This window comes from Bradysia coprophila (assembly GCF_014529535.1).
Source record: "Bradysia coprophila strain Holo2 chromosome X unlocalized genomic scaffold, BU_Bcop_v1 contig_26, whole genome shotgun sequence".
Taxonomy (NCBI): domain Eukaryota; kingdom Metazoa; phylum Arthropoda; class Insecta; order Diptera; family Sciaridae; genus Bradysia; species Bradysia coprophila.
The window spans coordinates 227,450-248,631 of NW_023503313.1; the positions used below are offsets into that span (position 1 = coordinate 227,450).

A 21,182-nucleotide genomic window follows, 5' to 3' on the forward strand; every position below is an offset into this window, starting at 1 on the left:
ATTTAATTTCGTTAAAATATCTGTGACTGTTTCTGTACCAAGAAGAACAGAAACAAAAACAGCAACAACAAAAATTGCAAGGTGGAATGTAGAAATGTTTCGTAATTTGCAAGACGATTTTTCATATTGAACGTTTATTTTCCATCGTTTTGAAATTGAAACTTGAAAAATAGCTTACACAATCGGCTCCATCCATCAATTTATTGTACGTTTTTTTTCGGTTTCTTATCACGAGAAGAGAGACTACATAAATTATATGGATACGTAATATAAGCGCAGTGACTAATTTTTGTCTGTATTTTTGTTCATTAATATTGAGAATATTGTTCTCGAAATGGGTTGTGATTTTCGCCATTTTAAGAAGAAGAAGAATGACGTTTCAGGTCTATGACGCTCAGTAAATACACAATTTGTGAAACTATTTATGTTTCAGGCATTTAGTATGCGTTGAATAAACTGGTTTATTGAGTCTATATCTCAATTTCAATAGATCGTTGAAGTGAAAAATCAAAAAGAAAATGTTGACATTGGCGCTGGCGATCAGTTTCGACGGTCAAACCATGAACTTTCATCACAACCCATTATAACACATGTGTCGAAGTTGCTCTTCGTCAGTTTTCTTTTTAAACTTGCAGGAGCTGAAAGATTACGGAACTAAAATTAAGTTTTTAAACTTTAATTTTTCAGGTGCAACGCTTTTTTATTTGCATATAAACCAGATTCCCGACTTTTCACGGTTTTCCCACCAACAACTTTTCGAGTTTAGCGGTTAATACATCAAACTAATGAGGACAGGGCGGTTTATAGTTCACTGTACATATTATGCCATTTTCTATATATTTAGACCGACTTATAGTAACATGACACAATTCTGCCATTTTCCATAGATATTTTAGTCAACCTATGACTCCATGACTTAATTCTGTCTTTTTCCATATATTTTGGTCAACTTATGACTCCAACACTCAATTCTGACTTCCGTTTCGCCAACAATTCAACATTGTACTGAAGAGCGAAAACTTCTAGAATCGACCAGTTCATTGGCTAAGACCAATCGATGCAAGCAATAGACCGTATTAATCAATTCACCCATTCAAAATACTTGCCTGTATCGTTTTGGAAAAAAAGTAGCGCAATTGCGCGTCTTTTTTTGAAAATAGCGATTTTCTGATGTTTGGTCAACTTGTGAACTTTAAAACTCAATTCTGACATTTTCCACACATTTTCATAAATTTATGACTCCAAGTCTCTGAAGACAATGCCAAGACTTTTGAACCAGTCGTGGAATCACAAACTTGTAATTTGTCAACACTAAAAAACTAAACATTTTCCCAAAATCACTCAAAATAAACACGTTTCCGCCAAAAAATAGCATTTTCAAATTACGGACGAAATTTGTTTAGAATTAGGTTCCAAACAAATATTTTTTTTATTTTTCTTCGGTGCAGAACATTATTATAAGATACTTTGCTTCGTATTATATGCCAAAAAAATGTTTAATTTTTTTTATAGAACACTTTGAACACGCAAAAAATCATGAAAATTCGAATCGGAATACACTCCGGAGTGTATTTCGTTTCGTCAATTCGTTTTTTTCGGTATTTTTTGGGTTTTCAAAATGGTTTATAAAAAAAAGTAAATATTTTTTTGGCATATAATACGAAACAAAGTATCTTATAATAATGTTCTGCATCGAAGAAAATAAAAAAATTTTTTGTTTGGAACCTAATTACCTGTGAATTGTGATCAATTTTACTTTCGCAACACTTTACGATCATATTTTTGGGTAATTTTTAGATTTTGATTTTTCGTTTTTCTTTTCTCCAAACCAACCGATAGGCATTTCTTTATTTTCAACTATCTATAAACGACTTTATGCAAGAAAATCGAAGAAAAAGATTCCGGCATTTCTTTCTTTTCTGCCATTTTTTATATATTTAGGTTACCGTGTGAGAACGATTCCATGACTCGATTCTTCCATTTTCCATCACTGACAAAAAAGTTTTCATATTTATTACCTGTGACAGATAATCTTTTCACAGGTAATGTAATTTCTCATACAAAGGCATATAATGTGATTTTTATATGAAAAATTACATTACCTGAGGACAGAACTGTCAACTTTTTTCTTAGTGTACATTTTGATAAACGTGTGAGCGTGATTCCATGACTCAATTCTGTCATTTTGCATATATTTTGGTGACATTTGGAACTCCATGACTCAATTCTGCCATTTTCCATATATTTTGGTCAACCAAATTGACAGACGTCGTTCTCTAAATGGCCAGTAATTCTGCTGCAAATTCAAAATGAAACGCACAACAAACAAATGAAAGGCAGCGTTGTATTTGCTCAACTCGCTTTATTTTTATATAAGAACGCGTTGAAATTGAGTTTCTCATTCATCGAAAATTCAAATTGTGCACTTACAGCATGAATTGAAGAAACAATCAGCACTGTTGTGGTGGTCAAGGGTGTAAAAGGAGATAATTTTGACATAGTTTCTCGTAGAGACGATTGTCAAATATTGACAAGATAATCCCCAATCTTTTCCGTTACGATTTGTTGCAAAGTTAAACGAAAATTGCATTTTTTTTTTTCAATCATTGTTCTGCATAAATCTTAAAAGTGCGCCACATTTTAAACATCTTGACATCATTGCTGACAGAAGACAGACTGACAACACTGCGATTGAAACTGAACTGTCAGTTTTTCGAAAAGTGTTGCCTTTGCGTTTCCTCTTTCTTTTCTTTGACGGTCTGTCACAGTGTATCGTACATTTTTCCACGGAAATAAATTAATAAAATTTAAGGTAATCCTGCGTTCATCTGACCCAAAAATATATTAAAAAATGTCGACAAATGTTTCTAAATTGTGTGCAGACAGTTATTTCGTGATTAAAAGGATTTTTTCAGCGAGAAAATAGCAAAAATCCAGACTGTTTATCGCCACTGACAGTTGTTGTGTTACCGTGTTCTCGATACAGTTTCCAAAACTTTGATTGTTTTGCAATTAATAAACTAAAGTTCCACGACTGGAATATCTGTCGACATTACTGGAATTCGTGACCAATTCCGTGATCAACCAGACACATTCGCGCGAAATTTCCCGGAAAACAATTCTCCATTTGGCAACATATCGTATCGCAACATAACCTCATATTTTTGTCTATTCCAACAGCCATGGTGCGAATGAACGTATTGGCCGATGCCCTTAAGTGCATCAATAATGCTGAGAAACGTGGTAAACGACAAGTACTTCTCCGGCCGTGCTCAAAAGTCATCATCAAATTCCTCACAGTCATGATGAAGCACGGCTACATTGGTGAATTCGAAATTGTTGATGATCATCGATCCGGTAAAGTTGTTGTCAATCTAACTGGTCGCCTAAACAAATGCGGAGTTATTTCACCAACCTTTGACGTCCCGATCAACGATATCGAAAAGTGGACAAACAATTTGCTTCCGTCGCGTCAATTCGGGTGAGTTTTGTTTTTGTTGGACAGTTTTGTTGGACACCCGAGTATACTCATGGCAATAATTTCTTTCGATTTTAGCTACGTGGTGTTGACCACCAGCGGTGGTATTATGGATCACGAAGAAGCCAGACGAAGACATCTAGGAGGAAAGATCTTGGGATTCTTCTTTTAAGCTAAGAATTGATCGATTTTTAAACAAATACGAAATTCTCACATGGAGCTCTGTGGAATGTCAATAAAGCAACGCTGTTGTTTGAATTCGTAAATTTTTTGCGCATTTTCTTTTCTGTTTGGGGTTGAAATGTGAAGTGCTTTCGCGGTTCGGTGAGTAGGAAATTGCCGGATATTTCGTTGGTCGACAAATTATCAAAAGTTACGACAGTGCCATGTATTACAACTCGTCAACGATTTGTTTTCGCGTTTTATGTACAATGAGTTCAGTGAAAAAGATTGACGTGAATGAACGTATTGACAGATGTCATAGTATAAGCTAACCATGTGATTGATTTAACAGACTCCGCATAGCCGGTTGTGATAGTCTTAAATCCGGAGCAAGAGTCCAATGATTTTCAAAGCCGCACGAGGTGCCTGTCGTTCGGCTTCACTTTGTAATCTAACGGAAGTTTGAGCCACAGATATTTGTGAAGGCAGACACGCGAAATCCACATGTTTTCAAATTTATGTTCGATGACTTCCAAAGGACTTGAGTACCGATTTTCGTGCGTCTTTGTTTTGATTTTGCGCTTCCTTCGAGAAAAGTTGCATTTTGTCGGAAGAGTCGTGAGGAACGTCGAACGTCGGTTTGTTCAACTAAATATTACCTAATTTGAGGGATCCAATGTGGATAAGTCGTAGGTTCAAGGTCATCATTTTACAGTTTTTATCAGGGATCCAATCAGCACCGAAGGGCCAAAGACTAGGAACAGGTGAACGTACTGGATTCAGTCTTATGAAAGGTCACGAATGTGAATCTTGAGGATGTAAATGACATGATGGTTCGTTGCCATGAGTGGCATACCGTTCTATTTACCTATGCTACCGTTACACTATCTGTGAGTCAGTGACCTCGACTAACAATTGAGTTTATTTTCGAAGACGTGAGCTCCACCGCGTTCAGATGAATTTTCATAATTGCGTTATAGACAACCTGTAGAAGATTCATACATCGAATCTCTCGCAGTCAATTTAAATCTTGGTCACATGTTGTGTTACATGTTTGAAGTAGCTTATGGCATCGCTCTAGAGTGTATCGTGTCGAGTCCGTATGCAACAGCAAAGGGAATCGAAACAGTCAATAAGTAACATAAATGTCGCCTTCGAGTCCTACCATATGAAATTCGGTAGAATTGACTTCCTGATCTCAGAATAGTTTTCCAAAATTGGCAAAGAGGGTGACGGATATCGGAGAAACTCCCTGACACTGTGACTTAAGGACGATTTGGTTATGCGGTCTGATATCTTAAGCAAAAACACTATTTTCAACTGATCGCTAAAGTTGTAAACATTTCTGTATTTCTCGAGCTCAAGCTGCATTTGTTCCGCAGCGTATTCTGTCCTATGGGTTGATGGTGTTGTCCATACCAATGCAATTGGCCACACTTGGTATTAATTTCTCGTAAATATCGATTCCTTTCAAATATGTGTCTGCGCTAATGAACTCATCGTGATCGTGTAAAAGGACAGGTGTATTGTTCATGGGTGAAAAGCCTAGTGCAGGAATGCCCATCTGTAAAAATGAGTTTAAAATGTAATGCAATTGGAAATCTGACCAACCAAGATTATTGACTCACTCCACGAATGAAGCAGCTATCCGTTCTGCCTGGAAATATTAGGGGGTTGATTTTCAGGTTCCTGAAAAATTAGGCATAAAATTACGACACAATGCAGTGAAGCGCTCTTACGAAATAATTTCTGGATTTTTTACAATGCTCAGATTCAGATCTACATCATCGGACAACTTTTTTCGTCGAGTTTAGTTCCAAGAAATTCCAAAAACTTACAGTTCGTCACAAATGCAGTGTTTAAAGGCCACCCAAAAAGGGTTTTCGTTATCCATTTTTGTCGGTTCCACTTTTGGTTTCTTTGATTCGTAGAAAATATCAATGTCTCCGCCAGCTTCTTCGCACCAACGATTGACCTGCAAATAAATCGATGGATTTTCTTCTGTGATCTTCTGTTCTTGTAAAATGTATCTTACCAGAGCTTCGAATTCGTCATGACTTTGCGTAATCGCTAGACGAACATCAAATCCTACGATAAGCAGAGGTGGAACAACATTGGTTTGAATGCCACCGCTGATCATGGTCAAATTGACCGTTGTTACATCACCAATCGTCAGATCGGGATTGTTGTCCAATTTCCGAACCTCTTGTTCGCGAAAGTCCATCATGCGATCGATGATGACACGAATTTTTTCACCTGCAGTATTCTTGTGCAACAACGACCCGTGACCAGGAGTTCCAGGGCATTTGAAATGGATTCGCCATACCGAACGTTCAGCATAATAGACCGGAAATTCTTCAGTTGGTGAGGCCAAGCCTTTTGAAAAGATGATGGTGTCAGTATTCGTTTTCTGGCATTTGAGTGACCATTCAAAATTTACCTTCGTCCAATGAAAAGCCAACGTTCAACGAACGAAATTCATCAGTCGTCACAAATTTCTTCATTCCATCCTCACCACCGATTTCCTCGTCTAGCAAAACAAAGTTTTCGATAAAATTATCTTCGAAGATCATTTAGAAATTATTAACAAACCAGGCACAAACAGCACGTGCACTGTTCTTCTCAACACTATTCTCCGGTCTTTAAGTCTTTTTATGGCGCTCAAATATTGCATGCCAACGCATTTCATATCTTGTGCTCCTCGGGCAAAAATTTTACCATCATCGTCCATTTCCGCGTCAAACGGTTTATGTGTCCAATATTCAGAGAAAACTGGCACAACATCCATGTGTGAGTTGAGAAGTATGGATGGGAGAGTCGGAGAGGAACCAACCCACGACATTGCAACGACTGGCTTTTTTGGATGGGCTGGGTGATACACAGCAAAGGTAAGATGAAGTTCGTTAGCCAGTCGTCGTAAAAACGTTACGCATGGTTCTGTGAAGGGAAAAATTCTTAACAACACTAGGAGGACACTTCGTGTATTTAGTATGTTATATAACGTTGATACAGGTGGTTTGACTTTAAAGTCGGGAGAATGTAAAAGTAAGTGATGTGTTGATGCTTCGCATATAGCATAGCCCTACTCCGCTGAGCATGGTGTTATGTCTCGATTAATAATTTCAAAAAAATTGCACTCACCATAGTTTACGTTGGGATGAACGCTAGGTATTCGAAGATATTCCCGAAATAAATTGATTTCTGTATTGTCTTTGTACGACATTTTAAATCTTCCTCTTTTCTTTTTCGTTTCTTTTCAACGTTCACAACCAACGGCGTTATGTTAACTGAGCATTTTTTGCGTGCAAGTCACACTTTAACTTTCTTTTCGGTTAAAATAAAATTTAAATAAATGAAAACATTCATTATCTAATCGTCGCTTGTGTGGTTAGCAATGGATGAATTGTGGTAAATTCATAACAATAAATACTTCCCGTTTAAATAAATAATTTCGCATTTGTAAGTGTAAAACGACCTTACTGGTTGCAACATATAATCACTTTTATCACATATGATATGCATACATGTCTAAGATTAAGATAATATCTCTGATGTCGAAAGGCACTTCTCCAATGTAGTACAGTTCACTTAAACTAACGAGTCTGGAGATAATTTTCTCTACGCACTAACCTGTCGAATATACTTATTTTAAAGAAGAAAAATCTGTTGTTGTGGGTGAGTGAGTTGAGTATCCCTTGAGCATTATAGATATCGTAAGTAGTTCAATCAGAAATTTCATTTCCAAAAGATTGCCAGATCTCAAATAATTACCATCTAGGTGGATTAGGGCTCTTCTAGTTTGAAAATTTAAACCTAAAATTCTTTACATAAGTTACGTGATCTGATTTGCCTCAGAATCTCATCAAAGCTTTTCAAAAAATTATCTTGCAAATCACAACGTGCAAACTTTTGAAAAATAATAATTCTTTTTCCTAAATTGCAGACTAAATTGGTTGTGATCGTTGAATCATGACGTTCACTAAGTAAACGTTTTATTATGTTTGATTCAATTCGCTTTTTCGCTGGCTTCCACAATGCAGTCTGCTGAATCTGTAGAATCTGATTTTATTTATTTAAAAGTGACTTACTAAAACTTGGAGAGATCTGGTTCTATTCGTCCCTTTCATAGTTACAGAGAATTTTACTGTCTTTGATCTACAAGTTTGGAAAATGTTTATTTATTTCGGTAATTTTAGCAGAACTCATTCCTGAAAATAGATGATCTTGTATCATGCTCATCATGCATCGTTTTACTTGTTGAACGTTTTATTTGCATAGACGAATCATACAGTGCCTTTTTATCGACGAAGCATATTTTTCACTGGATCTACTCAATCAAAATCAAAATTGTTTATACTTATTTATCCGGTTGAAGCTGCTACACGCACGTGTGGAGTAGTGGTAAAACCATATAAAGACACATAAACAGTTTTAATCGTTTGTGTGGATCAGCTGAAATTTCACTCCCTCTAACTGTAGAATTGTTCAGAATTTACAAGAAACATTTCTATAACTTTCTACAATTGAACTTGTAGAAGTTTAAAGAATTTTAAATTTCTAAAAATCCTAGAAATTTTTGGATTTTCAATGAATTTTGTAGAATTTCGTAGAAAATTTCTACAGAATTCTGCAATTTCTAGGAACATTACGACTTAGATGTCAGTTTTTTGCCTACACATTCTAAAAATCGATTTTTAACCGTGAAGCAATGATATGGCAAATTTTTGACCAAATGGAGAAAAATGTAGATCGTGCCATATCATGCCTTCACGGTTAAAAGGTAAGGACATTTCTTTCAATTCTAAAAAATGGCGCTAGATTCATTTTAAACTTAAAAAACCGACCTCTACACTCGTTCATTCTATTTTTGTTGTTCACGTTTCACAGTTAATTCTGAAGTCAATTCTTCAATTCTTCAAGAAATTGAGCGGAGGAAAAGTGAGTAATACATTTTACTCTGCATCACACTCTACATACTTACTCAAATTGTAGAATTTGGCGAAGGTATTATCATGAGTACTCGAATGAACGAAAAATATTGGATTGACAACATCAATAGAATACGAAATACAGCAAATAGTCTAATCTTCAACGTAAAAATAAAATAAAAACGGAATTGCTTGAATCGTATTTTGTGAGCAAAACGATCATGGGAACGTCTCTTATTTATCAGAAGGAAAATAGCTAGCGAAAACGCCTCAAACGACTTAGTTAAAAGAAAATAGTATATTATGTTACTAGGAACAAAAAGGTGCGTTTTTGACCCAGGTGGTGAAAGCGTCCGAGGATGGAGCGCAGCGCGAACGAAAAGTGACGTGACAAGTGACGTTATTGGGAACGAAAAGTGAAAAAGTGAGATAAATAGTGAGAGAAAAAGTGTTGTTTTGGTGCTCTATTTGCTGAGAGAATGTGACGTTTTTGGTCTGCCTGAATGAAAAATTGTATCTCGATACACTAGATAGATACATTTATTACCGTCATTCTAATGCAGATTGACGTTCACAACAAAAACAAGAAATTAAATATAAAACTGTCATAGTATTGCACACACACAAAAAGGTGAAATTTCCTATCTACATTGTAGGCGTAAGCATTGCACGTGTGAAACAAACGTTTTACTTCTGATACGTACTTTGTACATCTAACACGTAACATGCACAATTTACGTATGAGTGAGCCACTGGACTTCATCAACGACGATACGACCAATGGTTCACTTATACGCAAATTGTACATCACGTAAAATTCTATCAGAAGTAAAATGTTTGTTTCACATGTACAATCCTTATGTCTGCAATGTATATCCAATAATTCAGTTTTGTTCGTGCAGATTAATTCACACAAAATTTCACGGATTCACTGCCCAGTCGACGTCTTAGCTAATCGCAATATCAGTCGTTTGAATTTTTGAAGGGTGATCGATCATCGCTGCAGCACAATTAAATATACGAGATGCATGTTCACTTAAAGCAACTCAAGCTACGAATTCTGACTCTACTACTGATGGTGACTCGATCTGTCGTTCATATGCATTCTCTTTTGTGTGTGTATAATACTAATTTTGAGTGCTGTGAATGTTCATTTTGATGTGACGTATTTGGCAACACAAGCAGACTATTCAATGCTTAGCTTATGATGAATCCGAAAACTTCCAGGTTTTTTTTTGAAAAACAATTTAATTTATTGATCTAAATTTTGGTTGAATTTAAAACTTAACACTAAACTCTTTAAGCCTAATAATTATTACTTTTTTCTTTTTCTTTATATAATGTTGTGCTTAAGGTTTTACACACTAAATTTCTTTCATTTTCTTAGTTTTCATTAATTTTATATTTTACATTCGACAGGGGGATCAGAAGACTTAAATTTGAAAATTTCTTTTTCCTAAAAACAAAATTGTTGTTCGCATTACGTTCTTTTTTCTATTATAATTAAATTTATTTACATTTACATTCAGTGTCATATTTTTTAAAAGCCACCAGTGCTCATGTTGTCAATCCAAATAATTCTGTCATTCATATTACATTACATATATGGACGTTGAACACAAATTGCACGATAAAATAAATGCGGCTGTGACAATTCAAACTGAGCGATATTGTGCAGTAGCAATGGAATGATTTTCACTATCGAAAAAACTGGACATTCATTTCTATTGAACAATCAAATTAAATTCGATGCGGAGGTTCATTTGATAGCAACAAAACGTATAACACGTTGCATAGAGTAATGGAGTAATGGAGAGAAGAATGAATGTACTCGTGATTTGTGACCATTACCTTCCTTCATTTTGGACAATTTGGTTTTTCACAACACAGGCGATGAAATAGTCATTTTATCACTTCAGAAGAAAATTCGGGAGCCTTTGTTGTGTAAGACGTTGTGTTGACCTCGGGAAAAAAGTAGAAAATGTAATTTTCTCGGGTGAAACAACACCCTCGAAATAAAATTTCCAACTTTTTCTTTCCCTGGGTGAAAAAATAACTGTTTATAGTTGAAAATTTTGTAGCACTGAATGCAATCGCACTAAATAAGAATGTCCAAATAATGACCTAAATACATTTGAGTTGAATTTAAACTATTAAACGTTTTGTATGCTCCTAACGTGACGTGTTAAATTGGCTTTAAGTGGCATACTTCTGAAGCTTCTGAAGCTTCTTTAATTAAACCACAATCATAGCTCGTTTTCCGCAAAACTATTCCGTTATTATTTCCCAAGAAATTTCCGAATAATATAGATCGGATTCATCACAGAAGAAATCTGAGATGACATTTTAGACAGAGTAATTATTAAATGTTCAGCAGCGGACAATAATAGCATATTAAATGCCCAACAAAGAAACTCCAGATAGTTCAATGAAGTAACTTTTAATATGCTTCCATTTCCACTGATTCGTTGATGATTCGGACATCTGCAGTTCTTTCTTTCATAAATTCAAAAATTTCTAATTAAAAAACATTTACGTCTGCCCTGTGTGGTAAAATAAGTTTCATTTCTGAAAATGATATTCCATTGCTAATGTCCAATGAAATTGATAAGATCAGATAATTCTTCTCCATCAGTGCACTTAGTACAGTTATGTCTCTAAATTTTTCTATAAATTATTAAAAACTTTATAGACGAGAAACTGAAGCTGGGAAGTCAAATTTTTATTAACATTTTCCTGATCTGAGGCGAAACCGAGGCTATTATTGAATTACTTTGAGCCACGTAAAAGAATTTTTGGAATACTGCACCGGCCAAATACGTCGACTTCACTTTAGTCACCGACTGTCAATCGGTCGGCCGGTGCAGCACTCTAAATTATTAGAATATCACAAATGATTTCATATTTCAGCTTACAGCTAATTCCATACTGAAACTTTGCGGTGCTATTACGGTTTGTAGTGATCGAAACCCTTCTGATATTGGATACTGATAGTGGAACGAAATAATTGCTTCAATCACATTCCAGGATATGGATCGATGGAGCGTGTTTTTCAGAAGGGTTTTGTTTTTGTGAGTTTACAACGAATCTACCGGATACAGTTTTGTGAGCCATGAGAGTGACGCAAGAATAAAACAAAAATTTCTATCATTGCATTGTACTTGATCTGATAAGTCCGCAAATGGAATGGAATCGGGCGAGTAAGCAATAAGAAATATTTTTTTGTTGGTTTAAATTGTCACAGCGCATCGATTTAGATTTTTTTTCATAAATTATTTTTCTGACATTGGTGGGAATTGACATTAAATTATAAGATTTTCAATTTCGTTAACTTAATTTTAATCCTTAGTTGCTTGCATTTTTTTGTTCCATTTTCTAATTATTAATTTGTTTAAAATCACAATTTATTTTTACAATCGTTTAAGTTTAAGTTTTATTAAGAAATATATAGAGTTTGTAAAGAGCAATGTTGTTGTTAGTCACGGAAAAGACGTTCCATTTTCTTTCCTATAAGTTTTGCTTGTTTTTTTTATATTTTTTACTTTTTAATTATAAAAATGAACTAAAAAATTGTTCATGGCATCGATTGATTTGTTAACGGTCAAACAAACGCTTAAAGTGTTTCATTTTTCATCTCATTAAATTGTCATTTAATTTCGTAATAATCGGCAGTGATCAATGGTATAACTTCAAAATGATTTCTTATGTAAATGTTAAATGCGCTGCTCTGCGTCTTCGTTCAGACATATGTTAAAGTTGATTTGATTTATTTTGATATAACGTTCCATACTGTTAACTGTCAAGCTATTTTTCTGGTTTTTCTGAGAGAACATTATGGATTTTGTCGAATTGCATAAAGTGAGTTTTGTGGAGTGCGGTTGTGTGTCTGGTTATATTTGAGTGAATTGGAATTTTTCTGGTACATTAATTCTATTCGGTCAACAATTAATCCAATTAATCTTTCACGGAATTTGGAGAAATAAATGTCTAAGTTTTTCAAATCGAAGACTTCTCACCAAATTTCGAGAAACGTTTATCCCAAAAATATTATTTCGCTGTCACGTTACACTATCTCGAAACACTTGCTCTCAGTTCGATGAACACACACTCAATAGATTTGTTACAGTAAAATCAAAACATAGTACGAATATTCGTTAGATTGATGATTGATTAACGTATCAGCCGTAACCAATCTACTTGGTTTGCTACTTTCACTGGAAGAACCATTAGCTTCTTGTCCGAGCTGACGAGAATTTTAGTAAGTTTGTAGCTTTTGAAGCTACATTGTTTCAATTTTCGACCGCTTTATTCTTTAAAAAAAAAACTTCGGAGCGGACAGCTGAATTTAGTCAACGGAACCAATGAAACTTCAAAAGTGGTAGACTGAATGAGAAACAGTTTATTCTTCAGGCGAGATGAAATTGAAAAAAAAACCGCAATTTTTCGAACGAAATAGCGATGCGTAAAATGCAACAAATAACTAATTCGCAAATATCTCTACATTGAACTAAATCGAGAATGATCGAACGACAGAGATCAATTTAATGGAACCGCAAATGAAAGGCAATGTTGTGTTTGGCTTTACTGTAATTTTAGAGACCTGCTTTTTTCGCCATACTCAAATTGTCCGTACTTTCAATTCATGCAATTCATTCGGTTGATTGTTGGTCACATTGCCATCACTAATGCTTGGCCTAACTAAAATTATTACAATTTAAAGTAGAAATAAAAACTAGAAAAATTCAGTCACTCGTTACATCTATAAATGTTTATTTTTTATATTTATACTCGTTCGTTAGACCTAACTAGCACAAAGACTTACACAAAATCTTTAAACAATAAAATTAATCAATACGCGTGCCTTCGTATATTTTACCTGTTAATATATGTACACATCCGTCCGCAAGAGCAGTCTGTCTCTACTCTACTTTCAAAAAGTTTTAGTTGGTTTTTGCCCATAAAAAATATAGTCTTTGTGTACCCTCAAAAGTAATCGTAAGTCGTAAAAATGCACGCTTCTCACTTAAATTCTAATTCCACATTGTTTAAGTCCACTTTTTATCACAAAAAAATAAAAACGAAACAAAAAATAAATTAAATAAATCGGGAGAGGGGTAGAGAGTGTCTGTGTAAGGTTATAGTCAAAAACTTAAAAACGAATAAACCGAAAGAACAACCGAAAACAGATTTTAGACGTTCAACGAATCGCTACCGCACATATTCGGTCAAACGAATGATGAAAATCCGGGCAACGGCGCTCTTGATCTGGCCATATTATTGACGATAATTTGGCCACCATTCAAACTCATCACGGCACTGCCTTCCGGTTCCGAATCTGTATAACTGGAATAATTTCTTACTGGTTTTTGGCGTTTCCACGACTGTCGCAACGAATCATTAACATTGGCATAATGATTCACAAACGAATGCGGATCCGATCGAACGCTTTCGTTTTCACTTTCTGAGTTCTGTTCGAAAGAAAGAAAGACAAATTCCGAAATTTTCACATGATCGTAACATTGAACCAAAAATCCATTGCTCACCTGTGAATCACTAGAACTGACCTCCGACGGCTTTTCCGTCACGCTGCTGTCGTCTGGATTTTCATCGTAACACTTTAAGCTCTCTTCGTCGCTGTGATATGCCACCGACGCTGGTGATGGTCGTGGAGGTGATTTGCCCAATGAAGCTGCTGCTGCAGCTTGTTGAGCCGCTTTACGACTCATTGTACCCATATTGCGGCGACCCATTGAACTATTGCCGGACATTATTGTTCCATTGCCACCGCCGTGCCTTGAGCGATATAACTCTAACGCCAACTCCTGACGATCGTCGATAGACATTGCCATTGACTCTTCCAAGGCCTTTTGTGCTTCATCTAAGTACATAAATCAAATGATCAAAAGTCTATTCAATTCATCCAATATCCTTGACAACAACTCACGCTTATATCGATAACTTTTGCTTTTAACGCACAAAACAGCAATGACCATGATTATAATAACAATGGATGTGGCCGCCAAAGCCACCATGAACCACGTTTGTCGGTAAAATGGTTTATGCTGAAGATATCCATATTCCAGATATAGTTTCGATGGAGTCAAAACGGCTTCTTTCGATACAACCGGACACGATATGCCGTATTTGTTGTAAGATATCACTCGAATTGTGTACGCAGTGGATGGAAGTAAACTTTGATAGCTAACCGTAAATTCTTCTAGTGGTCCTGATGTTGTCCGAGCGACTGTTTCCCATCGAGCATCGTCGTCTAGAAATATAGTTCGGTTTAAAGTTTCGAAATTGAAAAGGAGACACAGAAAGCCTTATTATCACAATTGATGTTATGACACTGATCCAACTTATAAGTAAATCATGTTATGAGCAATGGAAGGACCGTTCGTAATGTGTTTTCTTTGCGAAGCCCCAGGAAACTCTCTAACACCGATACACAAAAGTTATGTCAAACAGAGGCCGTTTTTGTAAGAAAAATTACTGAGACATCATTTGACCCTTACGGTTTTCAATGAGTCACTGAACATCCATTTAGTGGTCATTGATTTCCTGTAAGTTTGAAACAGCCTGCTGCCTTTGAAAGGTATGTAGGGTGAATGGATGTTAAACAAAAGGATTTTCTGGTCCCAAAACAAGAAAACTTAAGTGCAAATTCAAAAATATAAAGCCAGAGAACAACTTAGTGTAAAATTGGAACGTCCGATGATGATAAAAGTTTTTTAATCTTGTCAATTGTATGATTCCCTATTGGGAGTTAATTGTTCTTGATCTATCGGAAGGCTTAGCATGGTTCACTTAACATTTTATAGACGGCATGTCGAGTAACCACTTTGGTCGAGAGGCTCTCGACGGTGGTGACACGGAATCTTTTACTTCCGGTTCTTTATCTTATTATCATATGCTACAAAGCATCTTTAATCATCATGGCTAACATAGCCATCTGTAAAAGGTCAAGTGCTAATCATTTTAAAAAGCTGAACGAACACCACATTAAACATAGCAGTACGACAAAACATTTAAAATCCGAACACACTAAATGGTTTTACTCACAAAGAAATGCCTGTTTTGTCTCTGTCATTAGTTGGGCATTGGGAAGTTAGAAAAAATTGGATTTATTTACCGAAGTCACAATCTAACCATTTCAATCGCTTACCTCGCTTCTTGCATTCTATGTAATAGCCCAGTATTGGCCCCTTTCCCGATGCTCCATTTTGCCAGTGCATATCAACACTAGACGCTGTTTTGGTCAACGTTAATTCACGAGGCGAAAATGGTGACCCTTCTTGTGGCCCAGTTGTCACATTGCCAATTACCGGCGGTCCAAAGTCGATCGTCTGTGCACGTACCGTGAACGTGTAGGTGACTTCTTCTTCCAAATTTTGGATGATTAACTGTGTTCCCGATACCTTCTGCTTCACTTGTTTGCTAAACTCTGCGTTAAATAGATGGAGAGCGATGGTCAAGTACTGAATTAACAATTATACCCGAATTGAACTTACTATCATTTTCTTCGGTTGTTTCGTAGGTCACAATGTAACCAAGAATTTCACCATTTCTCTTCTTGGGTGGATCCCACGACACCTTCAAACTTTGCATTGTGATTTCACTGAATTGTAGAGCACCTGAAGCCAGAAAGAAATACTTTGAATATCAACCAGTACAACTAGACAAATTCTAATTTACCTGGTGGTCCTGGTAATCCCTGTAACGTTTTGACGACAAGTGGAGCTGATCTTGGTCCATCTCCAGCTGGATTAAAAGCAAGAATTTGTATGCGATATTGGGTAAATTTATCCAAAAACACTAGACTATGCGATGTAGTTGATGCTGGCACAACTTCGATTTCTTCTTCATATTTCCGACCTTCTTCCAATTCTTGTGGTGATTCAGTGACCAAATAGAAAATTTTGTAGCCAAGCAGATCTCCATTTTGCTGTTGTTGTTGCGGTGGTTTCCAGCGTAGCCGAACTTCTGTAGACGAAACTGGTGCACCATCAACCGAACGAGGCTGGCCTGTGGGAACTGCTTCACCAACGTAGACTGCAACTGGCTTACTGGCCGGACCAGTACCTTGTGAATTAAATGGAAGAACGACGATTTCATAGTTTCGATCTTGGGTCAAGTCACTCAGTACAACCGAATCGGAAGCAATTGACATGATATCTTGTTTTGGTGTAGCTTGCAGTGCTGTTGGAAAGTCGGATATTGGTTGAAATAATACTCGATAGCCGCCAGTTGCAGAATCTCCATTCCATAGTGACTTCTCCAATGCAATCCACTGTACTCGCACACTAGTAGTCGTAATCGGGACGACTTGCAATCCTGAAACTCCTTCCGATGGAGCCGCAGGCAGTGTACGAACCTCAATACTTTCACGACTGTATGCTGATGGTCCCAAATCGTTTGTTGCTTGTATTCGGAATTGATACGTTGTATGTGGCTTAAGTGAAGCGGCTGTGAATGATGTAACTGATGGATCGACTCTTTCGGAAAGTGACGTCCAAGGACCTTCGTTTTCACGGAGCTGAACCGTGTAATACCGAAGCGGTGCAAATCCATCTCGGCCGGGAGTCCAACTGAATGTGATTTGATGAGCTTGAACTTGGCTACGAGATATTTGAGGCGATGACGGTGGTTGTGGTCGTTCACGATTGTTAGTGGTGTAAACAAGAACGGATGCTGTTTTGCCCCATCCCAGTCTAGTTTGTGCAGTTACACTGAATATGTAGTACCGTTCCGCTAATAGTTGAGTCGCTCTAAACGTTCGATCAGATGGAGGGAATTCTCTGCTATAATTTAGATTCACTGAACCGTTAAGTGAATATGTGACTTTATATGCCAATATTTCTCCGTTAGGTTCCTCTGGCACATCCCAAATGATTCTAGCTGTGCTGAATGACACATCTGGGAATGAAACGTTGGATGGTGCGCCTGGAGAATCTTCGAATGTTTGAACACGAATCGGTGGCACACTAAGTGCACCATCACCTAGTCTCGTATAGGCAAGTACTTGGACGTGGTAAGCAACAAATTTTTTGAGCTCCGTCAGTGTTGTAGTAAATGTTGAATTGTTCGGTATTGTTTTGTGCAGAACGCCGCCACGGCCGGCAGATCCATAAAATACTTTGTAGCCATCAATTTGGCCATTACGATGACGTTTAGGAACTTCACCCCAACGCACAACAATTGTCGTTGACGATGTGGTATTTGCTTCAACATTAATCGGACCGAATGAAGGTACCGCTTCTCGTGTTCTTTCCAGTGCTTTCGGACTGTCTTTCGATGTACCCACGTCATTGCACGCATTCATCACAATTTCATACACTGCCCACTCTTCAAGATTATCCAGAACATGCGAATTAGCTGTGTGATCCTCAATCAAAGCACTCAGTGGCTGTGTTTGTGAGCCATTTTCAACGTTTCGGTATGTAATGTTATAACCACGAGGATTACCAAACCACTCTGTTTGTTGCAACGGAATCCAACGTACACGTAATTCTGTTGCGCTCATGGCGCGAACAGTAACATTCAACGGTGGATGCATGGGTCTGGCTTGAATTGTTTGAAAATCTTTGGAAGGTTCTGAAGGTTGAGAAGAACCGACGACATTCGTTGCTAGCAGTCGAAGGCGATAAGACGTAAATGGCATCAAGCCAGTTACCGTCAGCGTTGATGCATCAGGATCGGATATGTCGAAGACAGTGAACCACGTCAAATTTCTAGCTGTTTGAGCTTCCACAGTCCATGTTGTTATCGACGAATTTCCGTCGAATCCGGGAGTGAATTGAAGAACAACTGAAAATGCTTCGATGTTAGATAAAGCAAGTTGCGTCGGCGGTGATGGAATAACAGGCTCGACGCCGGATTGCATTGTTGCAGTTTTAACCGGTCCAGATCCAACTGCAGTGAACGCAGATACTTCAAAATGATATCGCGTAGTAGCCATCAGCTGGGAAACCTTCAGGCTGGTTTCTTTCGACGTTAAATTGACAACTTTCAAAGTGTCGGGCATGTCTCTGATCTGATACCGAACTTGGTAACCCATCAAGATTCCATTGGTGTTTTTCGGTTGAGTCCACAACACTTTTACAGCTCTATCTGACACTTCATCAAATTGAAGTGATCCCACCTCATCGGGAACATCTTCCTTGGTCTTCACATAAACACTCTCGCTTCTTACACCATCACCGGGATCGGTAAAACATAACACAGTTATGTTGTAGTCGGTAAATTTATCAAGTCCGCTCATAACAGCATTCTGTTCAGCTAGAGGATCCAATAGACTCGGCGGCACAGTCATCACTTTCGCTTCGACTTGTTGATCTTCGCCATCAATTTTATCAATATTCCAGGCCTGTATTTTATATCCCTGATTGATGCCGTTGATTTGCTGAGGATTTGGAGGTTTCCACCACACACGAATTGCCGTTGAATTCACTGCCATAACGCGAACATTTACGGGCGGTGCTTCTGGAATGCCTTCTTTCGTTTTTATCTTCGCACCTTCTGTGAACACACCGACACCCATATTGTTGTATGCAGCAATCTGAACAACATAATCTTTCCATGTTATCAGTTCCTGGATGAGAAAGTTCCGTTGAGCCTCATTGGTTATGTTTCGAGTGGTCCATGGACTATCATTGTATCCATAAAGACGGTAACGAATAATGTAACCGAGAATTTGACCATTTCTATGTTCCTCGAGTGGAGGTTGCCATTGCGTAATAATTTCGGAAGACGATCTCGCTGAACCGACAAATCCGACCGGAGGACCAGATGGTGCTGGATGGAGGAAAATAGAACTTGAGTTAAGTTTCATCTATACGTCAAACGAACACGGAAAACTAACCTTCCTGTGGCAACTTGATGACGTTACTTGGCTCGGAAGGAGAACCTTCGCCAACACTGTTCACAGCACTGACCCGAAATTGATACACCGAAGCTGCTTTCAAACTGGTCAATAAAACCCAGCGTTGATCGGCCGATACGTTACTCAATTCGGTGACCCAATTTAACAGTGGATCAGGTATGGGACCTATAAATGACTCTATAAATTCACACAAAATGTTAAATGAAAAAAACATTTAGAAATTGTCGACTTACCCAATTCCGGAACTTCGCGCCGTTGCACGATGAACTTCAAAATTGGACTGTTGCCGTCGAATCCAGGTGTCCACGACACATTTATAGCTCTTTGTGTGACGGTGTCTAATCGCTCCGATTTGATATTTGTGGGTGCAAACGGCAGTTCAATCACACTCAATCGAGCGGAACGAGTTTCATTTCCTCCGGGTGAAGTAACCTGTAATGAAGAAAAAAATGATTTAGATAGATGCTAGACGAAATGACATGCTTATGAGGAGAAAAGTGACAAAAAAAAAGTTACCATGCAAGAATATGTGCCAACATCTGCCGCACGAACTGCTTGGATTTCTAGAGTACCATCGGCTTGAACACCAATTCGTTGACTATTTGTGATCGGAGCGGATTGAGTGTCACCACGATACCAGTCAATGTTATACGGCACTGATGGATCACTAGACACTTTACATTGAAGTGATGCGGTCAGTCCCAGAAGAACAGTAGTGTCAACAGGCGGTTGAATAATTTGCGTCCGAACTACATGAAATCGAACGAAAAATAATTTTTTAATTTTAATTTTTTTTTTCTCTTAAAACCACAAAGTTCACAAAGATAAATATGAAAACAAAACAAAGAAAAACGAGAAAGCAACACTCTCAAAATGATCGCTACGAAGAAACACTTACCCATTACTCCAAGAAAAGCCTGTCCATTCACGGTTCCAGCTTCGTTAGAACGAGAGCAAGCGTACAAACCGGCATCCGTTTCTCGTACATTTGATATGAGTAAATCGCCCGAGTCAAGGACTTGAACACGGCCGGAATATTCCACTGGAGTCGTTTCTGTTGATGGTGGGTGATTTTGGGTTTTTTGGTTAATATTATGTGGTTTGTTAGTAGAGAAAGCGAAACGTGTAAACAACGCTCACTTGAATTAGTTAGTTGCGTTTGTTGATTAGTTTGGAATATTTTCAAAAAGCAGTACGGACACAAAGTGCATAGTCATTTAATGTGATAATTAGTGATCATTTTTCCATTTAGTCATCAGGTAGTTTGCCTAACCTTACATACTCTTCAATTCTAACATGTCTTCCTGCCATTTTTTTTTATTATTTTCGAGAGGCTTTTGACGAAAATCGAGGAGTCCTAATCTAAACAGTGACTTGTAAAATTCGGACTTCTGATTTGATATTAACTTAAGGCTCGGAACGGGTTCGGGTTGACCTGATCAGTTCAGGTTTTGACCCGAACCGGTCTTAGACCCGAACCGGAACTAAGACTTCGGGTTCAACCCGAACTTGACCCGAACCAGAATTTTCGATTTCGGGTTCAAACCGAACCCGACCCGAACCCGAAGTTATTCAACCCGTACTTGACCCGAACCCGAATTTCCATTTTGGGTTTGACCCGAACCTGATCTGAACCCGAAATTTTCAAATAGATCAGGTCCGGTTCGGGTGACCCGAAAATTTTACACTAAAAAATGCCAAAAATTTCGGGTTAACCCGAACCGGACCTGAT

General features: G+C 37.5%; 3 protein-coding genes across 10 annotated transcripts in view; 1 reads left to right on the forward strand and 2 right to left on the reverse strand.

Moving 5' to 3' along the window:
• Nucleotides 1–2,651: 2,651 nt before the first annotated feature.
• LOC119069078 (40S ribosomal protein S15Aa) lies at nt 2,652–3,744 on the forward strand. Its single transcript, XM_037172955.1, has 3 exons — nt 2,652–2,812; nt 3,181–3,481; nt 3,557–3,744. Exons 2-3 carry the CDS (start codon nt 3,183–3,185, stop codon nt 3,648–3,650), a joined length of 393 nt encoding a protein of 130 aa, XP_037028850.1. The 5' UTR covers nt 2,652–2,812; nt 3,181–3,182; the 3' UTR covers nt 3,651–3,744.
• Nucleotides 3,745–4,949: 1,205 nt separating this feature from the next.
• On the reverse strand, nt 4,950–6,974 carry LOC119069079 (aminoacylase-1-like). 2 transcript variants are annotated; one of them, XM_037172956.1, is made up of 7 exons: nt 6,782–6,972; nt 6,233–6,577; nt 6,081–6,170; nt 5,676–6,016; nt 5,479–5,615; nt 5,269–5,329; nt 4,950–5,204 (listed from the first exon to the last, which is right to left on the reverse strand). In XM_037172956.1, exons 1-7 carry the CDS (start codon nt 6,861–6,863, stop codon nt 5,034–5,036), a joined length of 1,227 nt encoding a protein of 408 aa, XP_037028851.1. In that variant the 5' UTR covers nt 6,864–6,972; the 3' UTR covers nt 4,950–5,033. The 2 variants fall into 2 exon arrangements, with proteins under 2 accessions (XP_037028851.1, XP_037028852.1); XM_037172957.1 differs by lacking the exon at nt 4,950–5,204 and having other exon boundaries at nt 5,300–5,435; nt 5,474–5,615; nt 6,782–6,974.
• A 3,096-nt stretch (nt 6,975–10,070) lies between these two features.
• The window catches only part of LOC119069080 (protein sidekick), an 81,586-nt gene continuing 70,474 nt past the window's right edge, over nt 10,071–21,182 (reverse strand). For 2 of the 7 annotated variants that reach the window (XM_037172958.1, XM_037172963.1), the window contains 11 exons: nt 20,349–20,504; nt 19,967–20,199; nt 19,684–19,882; nt 19,430–19,627; nt 16,264–19,362; nt 16,080–16,202; nt 15,734–16,012; nt 15,631–15,651; nt 14,513–14,836; nt 14,112–14,446; nt 10,071–14,036 (listed from right to left, as the gene is read on the reverse strand). In XM_037172958.1, the coding sequence (XP_037028853.1) occupies nt 13,794–14,036; nt 14,112–14,446; nt 14,513–14,836; nt 15,631–15,651; nt 15,734–16,012; nt 16,080–16,202; nt 16,264–19,362; nt 19,430–19,627; nt 19,684–19,882; nt 19,967–20,199; nt 20,349–20,504 (5,210 nt within the window). In that variant the 3' untranslated portion in view covers nt 10,071–13,793. The remainder of the gene's footprint in view (nt 14,037–14,111; nt 14,447–14,512; nt 14,837–15,630; nt 15,652–15,733; nt 16,013–16,079; nt 16,203–16,263; nt 19,363–19,429; nt 19,628–19,683; nt 19,883–19,966; nt 20,200–20,348; nt 20,505–21,182) is intronic. The other 5 variants (XM_037172965.1, XM_037172962.1, XM_037172964.1 and 2 more) reach the window with 3 other exon arrangements.

What these genes read in the sequence shown, in the direction of transcription:
- LOC119069078 (XM_037172955.1), top strand. Translation starts at nt 3,183, where the DNA reads ATGGTGCGAATGAACGTATTGGCCGATGCCCTTAAGTGCATCAATAAT. An exon ending in CTTCCGTCGCGTCAATTCGG is followed by an intron (nt 3,482 to 3,556) that starts GTGAGTTTTGTT and finishes TTTCGATTTTAG; the next exon opens with CTACGTGGTGTTGACCACCA.
- LOC119069079 (XM_037172956.1), bottom strand. Translation starts at nt 6,863, where the DNA reads ATGTCGTACAAAGACAATACAGAAATCAATTTATTTCGGGAATATCTT. An exon ending in ATGACGAATTCGAAGCTCTG is followed by an intron (nt 5,616 to 5,675) that starts GTAAGATACATT and finishes ATTTATTTGCAG; the next exon opens with GTCAATCGTTGGTGCGAAGA. An exon ending in CACTGCATTTGTGACGAACT is followed by an intron (nt 5,330 to 5,478) that starts GTAAGTTTTTGG and finishes CTAATTTTTCAG; the next exon opens with GAACCTGAAAATCAACCCCC.